Here is a 20,666-nt window from a genome sequence, read left to right on the forward strand (position 1 = left end):
TAACTGCTTTAAGTAGCCGAACAATTAATATTGTCTTTCAAATAGAAAAAATATAGCACCAAGGAGTGATTTGCAGAATCTAGTTTAAAAATGAATAGGTGATCTTCAAAGTGTGAAGACCCCAGAATTCTTGTCTTCAAATGTTCAGTATTTATATATTGGGAACAAAATGAAAAATTTCTCAGATCTGATACTGATCATGAAACAGTTCTGAATATGAAAAAGACCTCTGAATGGGGAGCAATGCTTTTGCCCTTTCTTAAAGGTATTACCACAGAGGCAGGAGATTGGCTGAAGAGCTCAGGCATTCCCTGCAGAATTCCAGCACAGGTCAGCCCTGCTGCTCCCTCTGCCAGTGCTTGGGCACTGGCACCCTGAAAAAATGACCAAAGTACTCATTAGAGTAAGAGTAAAACAAGGAAAATTAGAGACCAAGGAAGAAATCAAAAGACAAAATGAAGGAGGAGTAATTCTGCGTCCTGGATCTGTCACTGTGCAGGACTAGAAGTGGGAATACTTGACTGCAGCTTATTGAAATCACTACAAAAATTCAGGATAGGTTTCAGAGGGATTGCCAGTGTTTTGGCTAATTGACTGTACTTCAGAAAATGATGTTGAGGGTAAAGGAGGTATTTTTGCTCCAGCTTCAGTCACAGTTCCTCTTGCTACATCCTGTTGTTCTGGCAGTGCATAAACCAGATTTCAGATAAGCAAGACTGCACATTGCAATTTTGTTGTATATGCGGTCCATGAGGAGATCTGTACAGCTGTTTACAAATTAGGGAGGAGAACTAGAGGTTTCTCCTGTGACGAGAGTCAGAGTGCATAAGAAATGCCGTAACCCTTTTTTTCTGAAAAATAAATGGATTATTTTCATATTTCCCTGATCTTTGAAGTCTAATTTCTGGGTTGCTTTAGCTTTTTAATTTTTTTTCTTTTTTTTTTTTTTTTAAAGCATAGCTATAGATTTCAGCATGAACAATGAAAAGCAGTTTTGACATATCTCAAATGAGTGAAAGAGACTATTCAGGCCAATAGTTAGGACTCAGAATAAGATACCAAGAAGACAGGTTTTAACATAAGGCCATTTTGGACCCTGAATAAATTACTTGACATCACTTTATTGTGTCAGTAATACAGAAAAGGAGATAAGAACAGACACTAGGAAAAAATGCTTAGCATACCCCTTAGCAAAGATTTCCTACATAGAATCGCTACATAATATTTTCTCTTGAAAATGTATTTACATCAGTGAACCTCAGCTTAGCTGAAGACAGATACTTTAAACCAATCTCAGTTTAGCACTTCCCATATTCAACAATGGGAAACATTTGCTAGTTTTTCACTTGCTCTATGCTGAGTCACAGTAGTTAATAGTTTTGTTCATGGTGTTAGTTAGCCATAAAATTTTGTTAAGGAAAAGAATTAAGTTCATAACAAACAACAGTTTTAATTTGTCTACAGGAGTTCTCCAGTGTCTGATTAGATACCAACAGTAAATAGTTGGTATTTATATAATTGTTTTTAATAACTGGCATCAAAGAAGTAAATTCCTTGCTTGAGAAAGTAAGGAAGAAACAGAACATGTATTTGGCAATGTTTTTGCATATCTTTGTTTTGAATCCAATTATTTGGTCTCATTTCCAGTGAGGATATCAGCAGGAGGTTCAGGATCTCAACATAGGAAGTGCTGATATTTTTCTGAGTGGTGTTTAATGCTCTGACTTCTCACTGTGGCTCTCAGACAACCTTTACACCCTGTTCTAATTGGGTAACCATGCTGTTGTCCCAAACACATAAGCAAAGATGAAATGTTTCTATAAGTTCAAATAAGTGATGCATTGTACATCCATCTGTTAATGAATGGATAAAAGTCCTTTGCAATTTTAAAGGAGCTTTGTTTGTTCTTAATGTGAACCAGCTTCATAATGAGCTGAGCTCTGTGTGTATAAATAGTCCATTTAGTTAATTGTTTCCTACAATGAGATAGATTGGTAGCATCTATTTAATGTCTGATTCTGGTCTCAACAGAGCCAATTGTTTTCTACAATGGGATTAAGTAGGAACTGAAGTAATCCTAGTCTATAAATTTCATTGCGAATTCTATATTGAGAAAAAAAGCAAAACAGAAAAGAAAAATAAATTCATATTTATTTTTCTCATAGGTGAATTGTGCTGATAATTTTCCTGCCCTTAATCCCCTGAACTGTATCTTGTATTTTCTGCTCCATTAATTTTTTTTTCCCAGAAAGTTGCTCAAAAAAATTTTCCCTCCTAATTTGTGCAGTAATTTCCTTCGACTTAAATGCTATAGACTCCAAATTCAGAATGTTGAAAATGGATGTTACTAAAGAAATATTTATTTGGAATTCCCCAAATGAGTAGAGACAAAGGCTTTAATTCCACATGCCATAGGGCTGTTATTACCAACATTGAGATTCCCTGATGAAATTCACAACCTGATAAAGTAGATGTGGAAAAGTGCCTTTTGAGATTAGATCAAGACTTTTAAAAGGATATTCCAAATTTATCTTGGTTTAGATACAATAACTATACCTTTCATTTCCCAAATTCAGTTTCCTAATATCCTGTAAAGGTGTATAGTAGGGGAACCTTATTGTGTCCTTGATCACAGTCTTGAAAAAGGCTTTGTCCTTTGGTCAGCTTCTCTGTATAGAACCAGAACTCTTCTTCCTTTTCTCTAAGAGAAGAATTTAAAGTTGTAACATATCTTAGTATAGTATTTGCCACTGGTTATTTTCTTTTTTTTTTTTTTTTCTGCAATGCTTAGATGAAAAAAGTAGAAGGATGCTCATTTGTCTGAGTGTGTCAGTTTGTTGCTGCTGTTTTGCTTAGCTCCTGGGTATGTTTAATCTTCCATTGACAGAGGCTTGCTTTTGCACATGATCAGAGTATGCTTATGGGAGAACACAAGACCCACTATGATACCTTGATGTATTTTGTCAATAATATTAAGCTACAGTATTGGTTGAAATTTAGTATTTGATTTGATTGATATTTATTTAGGGCAGAAGTATTATGCTTATTTGGCTTTTCCTTTTTCAATTAATTTTCAAATTAAATAGGCCAAACAGTTATCCCGTGGAATCTAGAAATAGTAAAACTTCTTTCCCTATCATCTGTAGCTATTAAATTTTGCATCTCACTCTATCCTATTAGGGGAATACTCTTAACAGCACCATATATATACACTTAGACATCAAGTCAGGCAGAAATTCACAGAGATTTTTGCTGTATAGTGCAAGGATATTTCAAATATTACTGGAGGTTCACACACATTTTTATAGTCATAGTCAAAATAATATAATTTACAGTAGCATTTTGGCCTTGTTTTGCACCTCTCTGTCTGCCTTAAATCTTTACCTGCCTTTATTTCCAAGTAGTTAAAAAAGGTACCAGTTCAAAGATTTCTGATTTTTTCCTTCTTTCTAGCTTGTTGTGGGTTTTTTAGAATGTCTATCACAGGGGGCAGTCTTTCTTTTTTTACTGAGTATCATTCGACCTTGAGTGAGAGTGTCACATGTCATTGCAGAATCGTAGATAGAGTTCATTAGGTATAATATAAATGCCAGAGCTCTAGACGTTTTGTAGCAAATGAATGTTTTAACATTGACAATGGTTGTTGGTCCAGTGACATAAGAGAAAATGAGGTGCTCTAGACAAGAAAGGTCCATTAATTTTGCACTAAAGGCTCTACTAGTTTGTATATTATGGATAAACCAAAATACCTGGAGATTTTTTTTTAATTCTCATACACATCAGTTGTGTCCCTTAAGGAATCTGAAATACATTTAAGTTGGTAATAAATACTGAAATGGAAATTCATTATTCATAGGAGTAAGTATTTAAACTTTCATAGAATGAAACATAAAGAACAATTTAACACAATCATCACTAAAAAGGTATATTCTAAGACTGGGAGGAGACTGTATCTACTAGCAAACTATGAAAATTATGCATTACGAGCCAGATTTTTTTTCTCTAATACTCTCTTCCATTTAAAATTCTCTGAGCTAATAAAGAAGTGGTTTTATGAGGGAGCTATATGCTATGATCATACACAATATGCTATATTTTAGCCTCTTTAAATGCACTGGAAAATGAAACATTTACTAACAGTGCAGAATGATTTATGCATAACCTTTGTTTAGTTTGTTTTCTCTAAAAAGCTTTAGAGAAAACAAACTCTTTTGTCCTTTTTTTCTCAAAAATATCCCATCTTCTAAATAAAATGTCAAAACTTTCATTTTGAGTGACTGCTACTGCTTCTTCATTTGACTGTTACTCTTTATCCATCATACTGTTTCTGAAACATCTTACAGTCTCTTCTCACTCAATGACCATTTTCTGGGTTTTAGATATATTGCTCTATCTTAATTAGGTGTTGATTTTTGTTTGTATCAGCTTTGTTTTTTGAACTGGGAATAATTGCCCAGGCTTAATTTATTTGGTATGTCTATAGTCATAATATTTAATGATCCATTATTATGCTAGATCTCAGCTGCACAGGAGTGATCCATATTTTTGAAGCAATTGGGTATCTACAGATGCCAACAAAGAGGCATTTGCTAGCCTGCAAGGAAAGACACTAAAATCTATGCAATCAATGTATGCATTTGTCAGGCTTTGCATTGGATTGTGTGTGACAAGTCATGTTCAACCTGTTTGCTGTAGTTAATGTGTTTTGGGGAAACAAAATAATAAAAAGCATATTTAAACAACACAGTGGGAAGGGCAAAGGGATTCTCAACAAACACCATTTCTCAAAAGAGACAAAACTGTGTTTATTCAACATAAACAAATACGCTGAGAAGTGTTTTGCCAGAGAAACTGTTTCAAGCTATTTGCCTAAAGTGTGAAAGAGCTTTATTAGAGTGAATATGCTTTGACTTGGACAATGTCTCTTTTGAATTTCAATAATAGCTAAACTCTTGTCAAAAAATACTCTCAGTAAATGTAAGTTTATCAAAATGCAGATGATAAAATTGCTGGTAAATATAACTTTGTTTAAGATAAACTAATTACATTTACATATATATGCTGAAATGAGGCATTCTTTCTATAAGCAGAGCCTATCTCATCTGATATTTCAGAAAGATCCTTGGCATGTTTTACAGCTGCATGCTGCATTTCTTGAGTTCCAGAGTTTGAATTCTGTCAGTCTAAAACCATTGAGTCCAGCATGTTCATAGGAAAGTCACCCAGGAAAATTAAATTTACATAAACAAATTATTCTATCATCCTCTGCCAACACCTACCTTCCCCAATCTTATAAATGGTCCAAACCTTCAGTTCTGAAGTCAGACATTTCCATTTGCTGATTCTCTGAAATGATATCTATTGACAAATCACATGCCAGCCTCTGTCTGTTTAAGTAAGACCATAAAACTGCTAAAACGATAAATTTTCAAAATGTTAGTTTTGTGGGAACTTGTAGGATCCTTACTGATGAGCTATACCCCATTGTCCCTGGTTATTGCAAGGACAGGTACATATGCTGAAAATAGATGAAGAAAATAAGAAGTCTTTGAGATTCCATCAGCAGAAGAGAGAACACTGCATGTTATATTCACAATTATGCTTCAGAATGGAATATTTCAACATTAAAGGCAATGACCCATATGCATCTATGTATACATATAAACAGATTTAAAAACAAATTCATGGGGATATGCAGAATGAAAAAAAACATTCCAGTTTTGCTATAATTGTATTATTGTTAGGATTTTAATAGTATAGCAGGAAAAATTATTGGTTTGCTAAGGAATTTGAACAAATAATAGATAAGAATATTCTAACTATTATACTGCAAGTCAGCAATATGAAGTATGAAACACAGTTTGACATACAACTCAATACCAAATCTGCAAAATATAATTTTATTGGTCTTGTTATAATGCAGGCATACTCCAAAAATCACTAAGTCTGAAATATAACCCATTCTCTAGAAGATAATTGTTGACTTTATGATGTTACAGGTTTTGATGCACTGTGAAATCTGAGTTCATTACACAGAGGAAGAACTGCCATGTAAACTAAGACAGATTCTGGCAGAACATCACTTCCTTTATTGTTAAAGGGGTTTGTTTTACATAATAATTATGCTGGAAAATGTTCAAATGTGTGTAAGTTAAATACTTAACCTATCCTTCAACTTTAAATGAAACAGTTCTGAAGCAGTACAGTGATAATATCTTTATTGATACCGATTTAATGTGCCATGTTTTGGATTAGCTGGATTTAGCACCTATTATATATAAATATATATATATGGCTGTAATATTAACCATTCTATTTAATGTCACTTGGAAAGACTGTTAAACTTCACTACAGTAAAATTGTCATCAAAGCATAGTTCCTACTGGACTCATGTAGTAATGTTACACATATATCTATCAACCTTTCACTGTTAGCAGCCACTGCAAAAAATGACCTGCAAAATAAATTGGTCTTCAAAGTCTGTATGTAGTCCCATTTGGGCATTCACATAAGCATATGGTTCAGCCTAAAAGCACTTACAGTCAGACCAAAAGTTTTAAATTTAGCCCCTTATAAGAATGAACTTGAGAGAGTTACATCATCTCATACAACACACTGTACGTTCTGCTGAGGGGTGGCTGCTCCCAACACCTGGTTCACGTGTGTAGCTTATCCCCACCTCAGCAAAAACCAGTACTGAAACATTTGTAATGTGAGATAAATGCAAACACAATGTGCTTATCCACTCAGCAAAAGGTCTGCTCCAAAAATGCTATGATAGGAGGTTCAGTATTTTCAAGACAGCAGCTGAATACATATAAATGTAGTAAGAAGTTTATGTTTGGTTTCCAGGATCAGTGGTTTTGGCGAGTCAGGAACAACAGGGTGATGGATGGATACCCGATGCAGATTACCTACTTCTGGAGGGGACTGCCTCCCAGCATTGATGCAGTTTATGAAAACAGTGAGGGGAACTTTGTCTTCTTTAAAGGTAAGAAAGAACAAGAGTAAGATTTTGCGTAACACTTTTGAGTGTGATGATTTCTTGAAACACACCTTGTTTATTTTTACTAATGATTTATAAATCTTATTGCAAATTGGTATCTAAATGATGAGTATATAAGTTAACATTTTCTTGCTTGGCAATTACATTTTAATTTATGATTACATAATTACAAAATTAATTACATTAATTTATGATATCAAAATATAGAGTCATTTGTTCTTACGTATTCAATCAAAATTTGAAAGTATAAATATAAGACATAGAAGTGAAGTGATCTGTTATGAAATAATTTTTTAAATGTGTTTTAGGAAGACACAATGAACACATTTCCATTATTCATTTTTGTGTAGTTCTCTTTGCTCTTCCTTTTAACAAATGAATTTCTTAGATATTAAAATGGCACCTCTGCTATATATACCTCACTGTACTGCATTATATTTGTTTCATCTAAGACCTGTGATGTTTGGAGCTTCATGTGGGGAAAAATAATCTTTTTCATAGATGTGTATTTAGTGTTTTTAAAGGAGTATAAACTCCAGGAAATAGGTGATTTAGATCAAATTTTTGCGAACAATTCTTTTCAAATTTCACTCCAGACATCAGCTCTTCTTCAAAATTAAAGTTCTTGAACATGTACCTTATTTAGATTTAATGATAAAGTTATACTATATGTTTAACAATGCATACTTAGTGACAAAATCTTCAAATTGCATAAAGTAAATTTTATAATCATTTGACAGAAGAAGAAACTGAATAGAAAAGAAATATGTGAAAAATTATTCAGCTATTTAGTGTTGTGAGTGATTAATTTTTTTAACTCATTACAAAATAAAGGTAGATTTTTTAAAGTTATTATATTGAAAAAGAAATTAATTCATTTTTAGAAGTGGAGTGATTAACGGGGAGTAAGAATATTGCACTGACTACGGAAACAATCTTGGGAATGTCAAATAAATATATTTCATAACATGCAGAACCACTTCATAATGGTACAATGAAGTTTATGTTTTACTTAAAGTGAAATTGTATTTTTGTGTGAATCATAAGGAAAATGATATTACATGTAGTGCAGTTTCTCTTTCGATACAGAAAATGCTTTACTTCTGTTGCCATAAAATAAACTTCAAGTCATTAACTCTGGAAAGTTTATATGGTTGGGAATCATGATCAAGGTACCTCCAAATCTCCATGCCACTGCTTGATTTTTAGGTCTGTAGGACATGGAAGGATAAAAATATTATTCTGTAGCTATTCCTTTGCACTACTTCTACAAAGAGCAAAGTAGCTATCCTGGCATTCCAGACTTCTGCCTTGATAATGCTGGGATCCATTATCTGAGCTCCAGACAGAAATGATCAAGCTTATTATTATAGCTGCTTGTTTTCTTTCCCAATGACCTTGAAATATGTTTCATCATTATTTAACTCTTCACCCACTGCTGACTGGCTCTTGTTAGGTCTTAAAGGAATAGGCTGATCCTGTAGTTTATGGGTTAGGAGGGAAGGAGGAGGGAACTTCTCAAACAACAGAAGGAGGAGGGAACTTCTCCATTTTTCTCTGGGAAATTAAATCAAGATTAATTAAAGCAAGCAGGAACAGCAGGATTGTGCTTTTAGAAGTCAGAATTGTGTTTTCCTTTCACATCATCCCCACCTTACGCTATCTGATTTCAGACCAGTTAGTTTTGTGCCTTCTAGCTGATATCATATGATATTTGGATATTCTGCTGTAGGGTTTTTTTTTTCAATATGACTTATTTTCAAAGTTCCTTCCATTATTTTTCCAATGACATTTGTATTATCCCCTTATTTGCCAAGGCTAAAGTCTTTGTATTTCCTTGTGCAATTAAAAAAATATTTTTGCTTCTCTGCCATGTCTTCATGACTCTTAATATCTAACTGTTGATGTTTTCTATCAGTGTAATTCATGTTTTTCCACTGCTACAGAATCAAAAAATTCAGCTGTCTTCTGTGTGGGTATCCTTGAAAATTCCTGTTCCAAGGATCTCAACTGCCTTGTGGAACATGATTACAGAAACATATATAAATAGACTGTAGGTAAATGATTATTGTCTCATTTCTTCTATTCCGTCACAAAATTTCCTGGGAAAAGGTTACATGTCTTCCTTCCAGAGGTGCTAGAAATTGACAAGCTGGTTGTTGCTAAGATGATGAGCAAGTAGAGTGCCTTATCCAGGTAGTGTGCTTTACCAGTCTAAAATTGGTCCAAACAAGTAAGTTCTAGAAGGAACTTTAAATTTGAAGTCTAGCATACGGATGTGTTAACGAAGCACATACCTAAGCCAAGGTCTACATCTGTTATTCAGAGAATAAAATAGAAAAGATGGATTAAATGCCAGCAGAAAACTTGTACTGGTTTAATGTCACTATGCGCTCCTCTGACCCACATCCTAGTGCCACCTATTCCTGCCCTCTCTTTAGTGCTGACCCACAGTATACTCCAAATATACAGGCTACATATTAGCGAAAAAAGATGCTCACAGATGGAGTGGATGGGCACTGGAATGGGCTGCCCAGGGAGGTGGTATAGTCATTGTCCCTGGAGGTGTTTAATGAAAGACTGGATGTGGCCATGGTTTAGTTGATAAGGTAGTGTTAGGTCATAGGTTGAACCAGATGATCTCCAAAGTCTTTTACAACCTAGCTGGTTCTGTGACAAGTTCCTCATCCATGCCAGCAGAGCTCCACGCATGCCAGCAGGTCACTGACACAGCAACATCCCCATGCTCTCTTCCCTGCCCATCCTTTGTAAAGAGCCAGTAGCCTTCCATTCTAACATTCCATTCATAGAAGCCATCCCACTATGTCTCTGTGATGCCAGTAAGATCACAGCCCTGCAGGTGTGCACGATTTTCCAAGCACATCCCTAACTCCTGTTGTTACTCTGGATAATACGTGTGTTTCCGCAGAGGCATTTAATTTGCAGCACCCAATGAAACTGACTTACTGACGGGAGTGGCTGGAATTCCTTTGTGCTGTTTCAGGTGCTCTCCTGCTGACCTGCGATCTCTCTCCAGGCTCTGGACATCTCTTGCTGGCACTGACATCAAACTGGTAGGAGTGGGATGGATTGAGGTTCTCCCTCCACCAGAAACTTTATTTAAAATCCCTCTTTACCAGCTTGGCAAGCCTATGACCAAGATGCTCTTCCTGTTCCCTGCCAGATGGACTCATCAGCCCTCAGTAGACCAGATCATACTCATAAAGTACAGAGCAATCTGGTGGATAGCTGCTTATAAAAAACAGATGTTTGAATTCTTGTTATTATTCATTACCAGTGTCCATGCTGAATGATAATAAGATGGCATCAAAAAGATACCTTTTTTTTTTCTTTTAATGAGAAAACATGAATAGTTAAATTCATTCCGTGTACCTTTGGGAATTTATATAGTGCTAAAAATGAAATTGTCAAGCCATCTGTGCTGTTGAATATTATGGTAAACCAAATGTAGCAATAGAAAGGCTGCTGTAAAACTCATACTACCAGTGCCTCCATCATAACATTCTACTGCACTTACCCCATGGCCTGACAGTTTTATATTGAAAAATAGATTTACTATAGTGTCAGATCATGGAACAGAGAAATGACAGAAACTTGATGTGGGAAATAGAGAATGGGGAAAAAGGAACCATGAATAGTAATTTTAGGATTCTAGAAAAAGACTAGATACAGCCTTGAAAGACCAAAATTAAGAGCAATGTTGGCTGGAATAAACTAACATTTGGGATTAGATGTTAATTTTTTAACTGATTTAAATTACATGTAATTGTTTAAAAATTTGGAAATTCATCTCACCACTCTAACACAGTCATGATATGCCACACACACTTCTTGCACTACACATACACCATAATTGCAAATAATATGGACAAAAAACCCAGAAGAACAATTATTCAGAATTCAGATTCTATAAAGGAAGAACTAGTTGCTAAAAACTGGATATTTTTGGCACTAGTCAGTAGAAAGTTAAACAGTCTAAAGAATGTCTAGAAAATTGTAATTTTAAGTGAAGTATAGCAATACAGATGCCCTTTATTTCCAGTACTTTTTTTAGAATGTCAAAGATGGATTTTGAGAGACTTCAAATAATTCCATGGCTCATCCTTCTTAGCTGTTTCCCTACAGTGATGATATTTAACAAAGCATTATTTCAAGAAGTAAGACATTTTAGCTTTTTTATCACTTGCTTCACCCTCAGCTTCTGACCTTGCCAATCTGCTTCTTATTATATTAGACCTTACAAGAGGGAATAAAAGCAGAGAGATTAAACATTCTGAAATTTCAGACTTCATGAAACATGTGGTGCTTTATTCTCTGTGAAAATAACAAACCTACCGATGAGACCTTAAAAAAACAACTTTGCAAAATAAACACAGTGGTGGTTTCTGCCAAGGGCACAGGTTTTGATTCCAAAGAAGCATTAGTTATCTATAGGAAGAATAAAAATATTACTAATTTTGTTATATTTCTTTCCATTATGATCACAATTAATGAAGTTTTATTGACTATTAGTGGAAGTGGAATATGAGCTACATGAAAGCATACTGACTGTAGCATTAGTTTGTACTACATTTAAAGTTTTATAAATATATTAGAAATAAAATTATCTCATTCTCATCACAGTTGGGCATCTTTTGCCCTGGTTTTCAGCTTTAACTTCTCCTAACATTGGGTTCTGATCAAATTCTGTTGATCAGATCAATTCTCTGATAAATAGACACCCACTTTCCTCCAGGTGAGAGACAGAAAAAAAAAATCCAAAACAAGACCTCCTAAAACCTCCTAAAAACCAACCAAACAAAAAACTGAAGTGAAAGCTGTCATCCAGATGGAACATTTGGATTTCTTGTATACAGTACTTCTCATTAACAATCAACACAGTTATAGCAGACTAAACATGTCTTCTAAAGCAAATGTTAAATAAAATTCCTGCTAGTTAGCATCAATAGGCTTTGCCTACATATGTTAGAGATCTCAATGTTTCCCTGTCTCTGCAGAATACAGATAAATTTACCTTTTCTCTCTTTTCTAAGAAAGAATTTGTTTCTTAGTAAGAAATTGTGTGAAGAATTCAGTTTCTTATGCCTGTTCCCACATCTACACTTTCCTTTTAGAATTTGTTTCTTAGTAAGAAATTATGTGAAGAATTCAGTTTCTTATGCCTGTTCCCACATCTACACTTTCCTTTTACTTCAGTATCTCTGAATATGCAAAAAAATGCGTGGCTCAGTGGTGCTGTTATTTACAATGGCTTGTGCATAACCATTGTTTATTTTGGTCTGACCTGATCTTGTTGATAGTTAACTTTGCCTCCTTGGGTATGGCTGATAATGATATATTCATAACAATTGCTTTGACTTTTATTCCTTGTGAGGCAGAGAGAAAAGTATTGGCATTACATACATCACAGCATATGCCTCTCAATGCTGTGCAACAGCTGTCATTTTGAATGATCTTCTGAAACAGAAATGAGCTGGCCCAGGATCATTCACTGGATGCCATCTGCTGTTCACACCACAAGTACCAACTAGGAAGGTTCAAAACACATGACTTCTCTTATCATTGCATTTGAAACTGCCATTAACATCTGAAGCTTTCTGTATCCAGTCATATGAATTGGCAAAAAATAAACCACATGGAAGGAGGGACAGGGAATGATTGAAGATGCTCACCTCTGTCATTATCATACCCTATAAGTGAGTTTTTATAAGGCATCTCAGTAAAGGTAAATCTCAGGTTAGGCAATGACCTTAATCCCAGGTCAATAGAGAACTCAGCTTCCCCTGACTGCTCTTCATAGATCTCTCTGTCTCATTTTCAGTACTTCAAATGACTCTGTACATACTCATTATTTGAGTCCTTTCTTTCCTTCAACTGGCAGGGGAGAGAAAATGGATCTGTTGAGCAAACTGTAGTGTCTGTGCTTGAAAGTGGGTGACAAGCAGCTGTAGAGAAGCTGATAAAAAATTAACCCTGGAAACCCAGCATGGGAGGGATGGAAACTATACCCCCTCTCCTAATTAAAATTCTGATAAAATGAAAACATGCTTTAAATCACCACAGTACAAACAGGGAGATCAAAAAAACCCTTCCTTTAAACAAATGTTTAATACCACAGAGGGATAGCTAAAATATAAAACCAACTGCAAAACAGCTCTCTGGATTTTCCCCCTTGATGATTCTGGCATACACCTGATCCTAGGTCTTTGGGGTAATATTACATTTCCTTATAAAATATTTATACAGCACAGTACCTTAACCTCCTAAATCTGTATAACAACCTGTCTAGCCTAAAAGGCAAGTACAAAACCTAATGTGAACAGCCAAGATTTTATCTCTTACATCCTCCTTCCAAATGTGTTTGAGAAAAAATTGTTTTCAAACTTTTCGCCTTATATTTCAAATATCATTGTCATGCATAGCAATGGATAGACCAAAGTGAAGAATCCAATAAGGCAAATTCAATATAGATGTTCATGAATGTTTTTGTTTTTTTTTGTGATTTAGCTCCAAGTGTCCATGTGATGTCAAAGAGTATCTTCTCCTTCAGTGTCATTATTACTAAAACTAGCAATGCTTTTTGGAAAAAATGATGATGGTAATGCTTTGAAAAGAGAATAAACACATGGTTCTTTCACAATGGAGCCCATAGTCTAGCCTGAGAAGGGTGTCCTTGTGGTCTAGGGGACAGAACACAAAGAGAAGACAGGCATCCAAGCAAGCTCATCAGATAAGTACATAAATGCAAATTATGCTCCCCCTTTCTTATTTCTAGGGAGCATATGGGGATCTTTATTCCCTTTTTTCAGCCAAAGCTGTGTTTGAAAGAGAAGTCTGCTGAAAAGACACAGGGTGAGAAGTGAGTTTTGAAGAAGAATTAGAAAGAAACAGAAATGCAAAAAGGAGAAGATAGTTGCACGAATAGGACAGGTGGCACAGTATGTTGAGAAGTCCCTAGGAGGACAACAAAATTATCGAGGAAATATTGAGCTATAAGCTTAATATGAGATGGTGAAGCAGGTGAGATAATCATGGAAGTATTCAGTGAAGAAGAACTTGTCCAGGAAGCTAGAGGAAAGACTCACGCTTGGAAAGTGGAGCTGTGGGCTGTTGAGGTAAGCCATCCAGCTGGAAGAGAGACCACAGGAAGCATCCTCTCCCACAAACAGGGGGCATCTCAACTATAAAACACTGGTGCAGCTGCTAGTTCTGTAGGCATGGATCTCTGTGGACACAAAATATTTGTCTAGTAGCTGCAGTTACCCCTCTAGCAGTCGGGGTTTCATCCACTCAGCACTGCAGTCCAGGAAGCCCTAGGCTGTCATTCATACTTAAGACAGTGACCTGAGTAACCTGGGTAATCTGAGGTTTGTGTAGACACTGTGCTAACAGCAACTGGAGTCGTACAACTACCTTGTATTTTCAGCACTGAATAAGTCAGCTGGGGGGGTTTGAATGATTTGCCACCTACAGACAAAGCTTAAGTCTTACTGCCACTGGCAACCCACCATTACTTTCAGTAACAAAAGGTTTTCACCTCTGGGATTCAGACTCTCAGTTTGCTTTCTTTAGGCTGCCCTAAAAGAAAAGATGTCTTAATATTAAATTCTATGACTATTTCTGAAACATCCTTCATAAGTAATCTAAATTCTTGGGGACAAATACAGAGTAATAAAAGTATTTGGTCTCTATGAAAATTGTCATTTCTACTTTTTTTGTGTTTCTTACCTTGGTTTTCTTATAAAATTCTCTCTTTCCTCATCAAACATGAAACTGCTGCATAGTTTTTCTGTAAATGTACTACATTATCAACCACAGAGTCTCTTAAGGTGATTTAATTTTCATTCTACTTTTGATCACTGCATAGTTGGTAATAAAATATACTGTAGACATATTTGAAGAAAGGTGCTTTATAAATGCAAGTATCCATAAGGCATATTTAATTTTGCATTGTCTGCATGGATGGAACATTTTTAATTTCATTGTATTTGAAAGAATTGCTACTATAGACTCTTGGGAGTCTTTCTTATTTCTTAAGAGTGCATTAGTATTTCTACTGACAGTACTGATGACTAATACACATATATGTGTGTATATATATGCTTTTGTACAGGTAACAAGTTCTGGGTTTTCAAGGACACTACTCTCCAGCCAGGTTATCCTCATGACTTGATAACACTTGGAAGTGGAATTCCCTCCCATGGCATTGATTCAGCAATTTGGTGGGAAGATGTTGGAAAAACCTACTTCTTCAAAGGAGATAGGTTGGTATAGGATTTCTGCAAGGGAACAATTCAGTGGATACCAGCTAAACATGTTAAACTTTTCCTCTATTTCTCAAAAAGATGAAATTTACTCCTCCTGTATAGATGGCTGTAATGTTTTCTCATGTCTTATAACCTAAACTGTATTTTATGAGTATCTTAGAGTGGGTATAAGTATATCCAGTAGAAAAGTTCTGTTCTAGAAGTCAACAAGCAAGTCACAGTTGTGGTAAATTTAAACTTAAATATTCGAAGTGATTTGTTTCTGTACACTCTTACATCTTTCTTTATCCACATTTCTAAACTCCAGAACATAGGCAGACTAGGCATGATCCAAAGCTTTTAAGGTCAGTGAAAATTACTTTGCTACTATTTGATAATGAGGTAAAAAAGGGAACTCAGAGCTGAAGCTGGGAGCCAGAGAAGAATTTGAGCATTTTCTTGGAATTACTTCTAAATAAATCTTATAGGGACACATATCTATGAATAATAATAATAATAATAATAATAATAATAATAATAATCACAACCCCCCAACAAAAAGAAAAGCACAGGAAAAAAACCATTAAATCCAAGGATTTTTCCATTCCTGAAATACTTGTATTAGTCACTTAGTTTCTGTATCTTTATTTACCTGTAAATAAAAAAAAAGGAAAGGAATGTTAGTCTGCTTTATAGAGACGTCAGGAGAATTCATTAATTTTTGAAACACTGCAGGTTGTCTGAATGATGGATTTTACAGGTTTTCAGTATGGTACTGTGTTTGTTGATTGATGTATTGCTGTGCAAATTTTGTGTGCTCAGAGACAAATTATTCCTTATTAATAACTGTAATATTTCTATTAGTCTTATTAAAACTATGACTGCTTTTGTTACTGTGTGGTACTTAGTGTTCTCAGACACTAATAGTATTCATGGATCACTTAAGAAATCAATTTAATGCACATCAGAGAATATGTTTAGGACAGTATAGTTTGTAATTTTTTAGCAGTACTGTAAAAACTGCACTACAGAATGCTGCAACAAATTTTATGGTAAAAGCTATTTTTATTATTTAAAAAATATAGCTCTCCATCACTCATGGTGAGGGAAGTAGATAACTAAGTCAAATTTTTGAAATGTTTTAAAACTAGGTATCATTTCAAGCAATCAATTTTCATAGTGAGTAGAAGATGCCTAAATAATTTGCTTTCTATGGTTCTTTAAAAATTCTTTAAAAATTCAAATTCTTTTTCAGGTAATAATTTTCCAGCTCCACATACATATTATAAAAAAATGTACAGTAGGAATTTTTTGTGACTTTTACTTCCTTTAGGCTTTATTCAGCAATGTTCTTTTATAGTACCATGCATAGGCAGTTACTTATATTCAGGACTTTCCTAAAACACAATTGATAGTAATAGAAGACAAAAAGAACTAGCAGAGAAAACAGGTGCTGGCAGAAAAGTTGCTCCATAGACCTAACAAGCACAATGAAACTCAGCAGGATATAAATGCAATAGAGTATGTAAGAAGAAGATTGAACATAAGCCTTGCAGAGATAATTGAGCCATTATGGGATATTGACCATCAGTAGGAATAAACCCTTACAACAGTAAGTTTCTCAATGTGCATTGCTTATCAGATCAAATATTGGCTATAAAATAAAAATAATAATAAACTGACCAAGCAAAAAAGTATACAAACAAGAAAATCCCATTAGCTAAACCAGTAAGAAGATTTAAAGGTTGAACCAGTAAACAGTCATATGTCTAAAGCAGCTCATGTATGGAACATTATTGTTGTAATTTGAACTTATCTATTTCAATATTCATGATAATTCTTTTAAATGATTGTATGAAACACATGAAAGGGAAAAAATATTGACTACTGAAAATATTAGTCCCTCTGTTATTCCTATCCTACCAAAACTGAGTCATTTGGGACTAGAAAATAATAGGTTTCATGAACTTCTTGACAAATGTCCTTGTTTACGCCCCTGTCTGGTCCAACTTTTTATGCACATTAGAGTTTAAATCAATGTTTTTTTCGTCATAAAGCTTAATCATTCAATGGCTTGGGATATCATTAAGTAAATAGGCTTAGATATAGACCATAGTTTAGCAAATATTTTTCAACACCCCTTTTTCTAAAGCTATGAAGTGGACTTAGATTTTTTTCCCCCTCTGTTATTTATCAGTCTTTGAGATACAGCAACAAGTTTATATAGGCTGTAGAGCTCAAACCATCATTAGGGAGTTTGCTTGTGAACATTTGGCATGCCAAATAGAATCAAGACTGGGCTTTTCCTTACCCTGTAGACATGTTCACTACTCCAGCACAGATTGTTGAGGTGGTGTCACGATCAGTCCTTCCCTAGTAGGATCCCTAATCATTCTTATCAATGATGAAAACCCAGATGTTCTGTGATTTCAGAGTGTGCACTGAGTATGTCCTCAAAGACTTTTAATGAAAGAGGACATCTTTGAAAGTCATTTAGGGCTAGTGGGAAACCAGAGGTTATTAAAAGAAGGAGCTTAAAAAGTTGAAAAGATTGGAAGAGAAAATGGAAAAGGAGAGAAATTATGGAGGCCACAAATAGAGTTCTGAAATAGAGGGCGAAAAGAAGAAAATATATTTCTTTAAAAATGCAAACTAAAGACCAAGAAACTTAGACTTTAAAGATGAGGAAGAACTGGTTTCAACAGTATTAAAGTTAGAGCTTTGTTTACTACTTCTACATGTTGTTTCTGCATGTAGACTTTCAAAGATGTTTTGTATCCAAATACAGAGCATTGTGTTGTTGGCTGATAGCTGATGTATATGTGACTAGATTAAGAATTGAGGCTATAAAAATAATTTAAGCATAAGAAAGAAAAAATAAATACAAATGTCTTTTTAATCTAACTTGCCAATTCCTAACTCACTGGAAATCTGCCATCTTTTAATTTCATTGGAAGTTTAAAGCCAGAGAAATGCCCTACAGGGAGAAATACTGAGGAGTTTAGACCACCACACTTTTCTAAAAAGATGAAAATGTGAATCAATTAGAGTGCCTAAGTACCTTCACAGTGATAAAATATCATCCACATAAGAATTTTTTAATATATGATGACCATAACAAGGATTTCTAAAAACTGAATTCAAATGAGAAACAGGGTCAAGTTTTTAGCAGTAACCAGATTACCAATGATAGTGATAAAACTATGCTCTAAATTGATGGAGTAAATCAAAATATGAAATGACCTACCAAAATGTTAGGATACGCAGAGGACATTACAGATGCTGTACTCAGAACCAACTTGTATGCATAGCAATTTGATCAGCAGTAAAAGGAAAAAGAAATTATCAATATCCTCTCAAAGTGTAAATAAATCACAAGTGTAAGTACTTCTCAGATGTTCAGGATTACTAGAATTGCACGCTGAAGCTTTTTAAGTTTGAGAAAGGCTGGCTGGCAAAAAGGCACACAAACAGGTTGAATTTTATAATACACTGCATCTATTTAGTGATAATGAAATGAAATTAAAAGCTTCTGTAGTGCATACGTATGAAGAGTCAAATTAAGATTGCTGGCAGTATTTTAATTTGAAACTACTGTCACTTGCATTATTACAATATTATGAAAAGCATTAATGTACATTGGTTTTTTGCATGTATTACATCTCTCTGTGTCATTGTGAAAAAGCCCTAGGCATCAAAATTGTGGTGATTATAAGTAAGATGCATACTGGTTTAGTTGTTGAAGTGCAAAAATATTTTATCTTCTATCTATTTATATGAAACAGAAAATAGATTTATTTGTAATGCATGTTCAAAGAGAAGAAATCCAGTATTTCCACTTGTGGTTAATGAATGTAGCAAGTGTTAGAGGGGGAAAATATAAAGTTACTCATCTGCTATCTTACAAATGTGGGGTTTTTTTCCTTTAAAAAATATTTCAGGTACTGGAGGTACAGTGAAGAAATGAGATCCATGGACCCTGGTTATCCCAAACCAATCACAATTTGGAAAGGTATCCCAGAATCTCCTCAGGGAGCCTTTGTCCACAAAGAAAATGGTATGCAAACATGTTCTTGTTTTAATGATTTATTTACATCCTTTATGTAAGATAGACTAGGTGATTATAGTAGTATGTAAGATAGAGGGATGATTGACTATTCAGCTTAAGCGGTGAAGGAATTCTTGATATCTGAACAGAGTATTTCCTGCTATAGATTTGGCTTTAGTGAAAATGCTCTTTTAAGTATTTAACTGCTCTTTTAAGTGTTTAACCTAGGGCTGAAAAAACTTTCAAATTTAGTATTATAAACCTTAATTATAAACCTTTTTTTCTTTTGTCTTAATTCATTTTGGTTTTGTTCTCTTCTAATTATAGTACCTCTTAAAACAAGCTTCATAAACAAAATAAATCTCTATTGAATTTTCAAGGTGTTGGCTTTTTAAACAGCTTAAGAGGTATTGCTTTCATTCTCAAAAGCTAGCAAAGGGAAGCAAAATCTTTATCTAAGCAGAAATATGCCAATGAATTTATGTAAATCGAAGATGTCATAAGTGCATGATGTAGAAAAGCAGATAACAGGGATTTTAGTATGATGTATTAGCTTTATCAAGATGCATCATCACATACCTAGAGTCTGGAATCTCAGCTGGATACACCAGAAAACAAATGAGAGCAGCCAAAATCTGCTCCATCTTAGGAGAATTCATTGCTACCCAGGGGATGGTGGCTGGCTGCCAACAGAGCCCTCAGTTGCACAGAGGTTTTAGATCCTTTTGATGGGAATAAAAATATGCATTTGTTGCATCCTATCATTGTTGGACAATTGTCATATGGCATATATGATTTATTTATTAGTAGGTTCTGAATTAATTCTGTTTACCTCAAAAGACAGTATACATATCTATTGCCATAATATTTTAATTTCCTTTTATTAAGAAAATAAAAATCTTTCTTTCCTTTTATAAAACATTTTAGTCTCCTATTTCAACCTCTAACTTGATTAAGTAATTTGCCATGGAAATGTTTGGGGTTTTTTTCAAAAATATGTTTAATTGCTTCCTTGCTTTGTCTCTGTTGCACCCAGAAGAAGAAACCCTGTCTGTATTTTGGCCTTTTTTTTGCTAGATTGGATTTTCTGTGTTGTTTTTAACTGGAAAGTAGGTCGTTCAAGATGATATTGTGCATACATCACACTCAATAATTAACTGTTTTTAAATAGGCATATATGTGGAAATTGTCATAAATGTTATAGAAATATATACATGTGTATACATCTATATCTGTGTGTGTATCTATCATCTATCTATATCTGTGCATAAATATACATATATACACATATCTATGAATATAAACATATTTTTATATATATAAATATATATTCTGTACCAAGCTG

At 34.4% G+C, this 20,666-nt stretch overlaps 1 protein-coding gene across 1 annotated transcript in view; it reads left to right on the top strand.

Moving 5' to 3' along the window:
- Nucleotides 1-20,666, top strand: part of MMP16 (matrix metallopeptidase 16) — a 176,474-nt gene that overhangs the window by 138,776 nt on the left and 17,032 nt on the right. The window contains exons 7-9 of the mRNA XM_036402619.2: nt 6,853-6,991; nt 15,141-15,291; nt 19,215-19,330. Of these exons, the coding sequence (XP_036258512.1) occupies nt 6,853-6,991; nt 15,141-15,291; nt 19,215-19,330 (406 nt within the window). The remainder of the gene's footprint in view (nt 1-6,852; nt 6,992-15,140; nt 15,292-19,214; nt 19,331-20,666) is intronic.

This window comes from Molothrus ater, chromosome 1, assembly GCF_012460135.2.
Source record: "Molothrus ater isolate BHLD 08-10-18 breed brown headed cowbird chromosome 1, BPBGC_Mater_1.1, whole genome shotgun sequence".
Lineage (NCBI taxonomy): Eukaryota > Metazoa > Chordata > Aves > Passeriformes > Icteridae > Molothrus > Molothrus ater.